The 2,222-nt window shown below is 37.0% G+C and overlaps 1 protein-coding gene across 1 annotated transcript; it reads left to right on the forward strand.

Moving 5' to 3' along the window:
- Positions 1-443: 443 nt before the first annotated feature.
- On the forward strand, positions 444-1,793 carry LOC103584527 (ras GTPase-activating protein-binding protein 1; the record flags this gene model as incomplete). Its single annotated transcript, XM_008565495.1, has 4 exons — positions 444-545; positions 803-914; positions 1,149-1,277; positions 1,684-1,793. Coding segments are annotated over 4 exons (453 nt in total), but the record flags the coding sequence as incomplete, so codon positions are not given.
- Positions 1,794-2,222: the final 429 nt, after the last annotated feature.

A 2,222-nucleotide genomic window follows, 5' to 3' on the forward strand; every position in this document is an offset into this window, starting at 1 on the left:
TGTTTTTTAAAAGATGACCAGTAAGGATCTTAACCCTTGACTTGGTGTTGTCAGCAACAAGCTCTCCCAAGTGAGTGAACCAGCCATCCCTATGTAGGGATCCAAACCAATGGCCTTGGTGTTATCAGCACCACACTCTCCCAAGTGGGCTATGGGCTGGCCCTGAGAATTTTCTTTGATTCACAAACTTAAAATTGACTGAAAAGTAACTTCATTGAAAAAGTAGCTTTTGCATCTCATATTTGGCTATATTTATCCTTCCCAAGGAATTTTAGTACTAAATTTGTGAGTAGGCGAAAGAAAGGAATCTCAAGATACTCGTATACTCCATAATGCCTATGAGAATGTGATGCATATATGTTATACAGGAAATCAAGAGTTAATAGCTTTTATGTTGTTTTGATCTATGGTGTAATTTTTTAATGTTGATGGTATTCCCTTAGACATATTCTTGGGCATCTGTGACCAGTAAGAACCTTCCACCCAGTGGAGCTGTTCCGGTTACTGGGATACCACCTCATGTTGTTAAAGTACCAGCTTCACAGGTAAGGTTCTAATTAACTTGTATATTAAGCAAATTTACTTGTATTTTGGTAATGTGATTCAACAGAGGTTTAGAGAATGTGGCAGCTGGTATGTGGGGTGTAGGAGAAGGGTAGAAAGTTGTTTTTAGTGATTTCTTTTTTTGGGTGAGGTAATTGTCATTTTCTAGGTTAAACCTTATTGCTAGCTAAGAAACTTAATAAGAAAAACGGTAAGCTTGCTTTGTTTTTACACAAAAGTTATCTTATGAAATTTTCAGCCCCGTCCAGAATCTAAGCCTGAATCTCAGATTCCACCACAGAGGCCTCAGAGGGATCAACGAGTGCGAGAACAGCGAATAAATATTCCTCCTCAGAGGGGACCCAGACCAAGTAAGAGCTCAGAAGGGTGATTTCTCTAGTTTGGGGGATTTCGAGGTGAGAGCTTATTTTGTGGCGGGGCAGGGGAAGGGGAGTTGATATTTGTGTACCTAAAAAAAAAAATATTGTAGGGTTTATGGAATTACCTATATTTAGGGTAGAGGAAAAACTATTGAATATGAACAGTCACTGAAAAGGTGTCTTCTTTCTCTTGTCTTTTCATTGCCGTTTCTGTCTCCTCTTAAGTTCGTGAGGCTGGTGAGCAAGGTGATGTTGAACCCCGAAGAATTGTGAGACACCCTGACAGTCACCAACTTTTCATTGGCAACCTGCCTCATGAGGTGGACAAATCAGAGCTTAAAGATTTCTTTCAAAGTAGGTTATTGAGTTTTGAAAACTAACTTCATCTAGTGTAGCGTCATCCAATAGAAATAGTAGGCAAGCCAACATACTTTAAGTTTTCTAGTAGCTATGGTAAAAGAAAAATGAAAGAAAAGTGGAGAATTTAATTTTTTAATAACACTTTATTTAATCCAGTGTATCTAAAATATTTCAACACATAAAAAATATATTTTTGCAGCTGCCTTTTTTTTTTTGTATTTACGTAAGTCTTTGAAATCCAGTGTGTATTTTACTCTTATGGGACATCTCAATTTGGACTAGCTGTACTTTAGGTTCTCAGTAGCCAAATGTGTCTAGTGGCTATGATACTGGACACTGCACATTCATTGTTTAAAGGAAACGTTCGAGTAAGTTATCTGAGAATCTTTTTCATTTGCAGATTATGGGAATGTTGTGGAGCTTCGCATTAACAGCGGTGGGAAATTACCCAATTTTGGTTTTGTTGTGTTTGATGATTCTGAGCCTGTTCAGAAGGTCCTGAGCAACAGGGTAAGCAATTTTTCATCCTGACTTTTTTTAAAAAAAATGAAGGATGTATCTTGGTTTTTAGAATGTATTCATCCTTATAGCTGTGTTGTCTTATATGTAAAGTGCGCTTTATTCCTGCATGCTGAACCATTATAAGGAAAATACCTGCCTGAAAGTTGAGAATAACAAATATGAGAATGAAATAACTAATAGTTATTACTACAGTGAGATTTTTGTAAATTCCTTGGTTTGGCTTCTGGTGTAGAGAAGATGAAATATGACATTACTTTTAACTAAGATAAGAGCCAGTTTGCCTAGGGCGGTCTTCGTATACAACTGTATGGGTATAACTAAGAGCATCTCCTCTAATTCTATACATTTTCTGGGTTTGGAAGATAAATTATGTAGCCACCCTACTTAGAACCACCTTTATTAACGATATTTTTGCTA

Source organism: Galeopterus variegatus, unplaced genomic scaffold (assembly GCF_000696425.1).
Source record: "Galeopterus variegatus unplaced genomic scaffold, G_variegatus-3.0.2 Scaffold62907, whole genome shotgun sequence".
Taxonomy (NCBI): domain Eukaryota; kingdom Metazoa; phylum Chordata; class Mammalia; order Dermoptera; family Cynocephalidae; genus Galeopterus; species Galeopterus variegatus.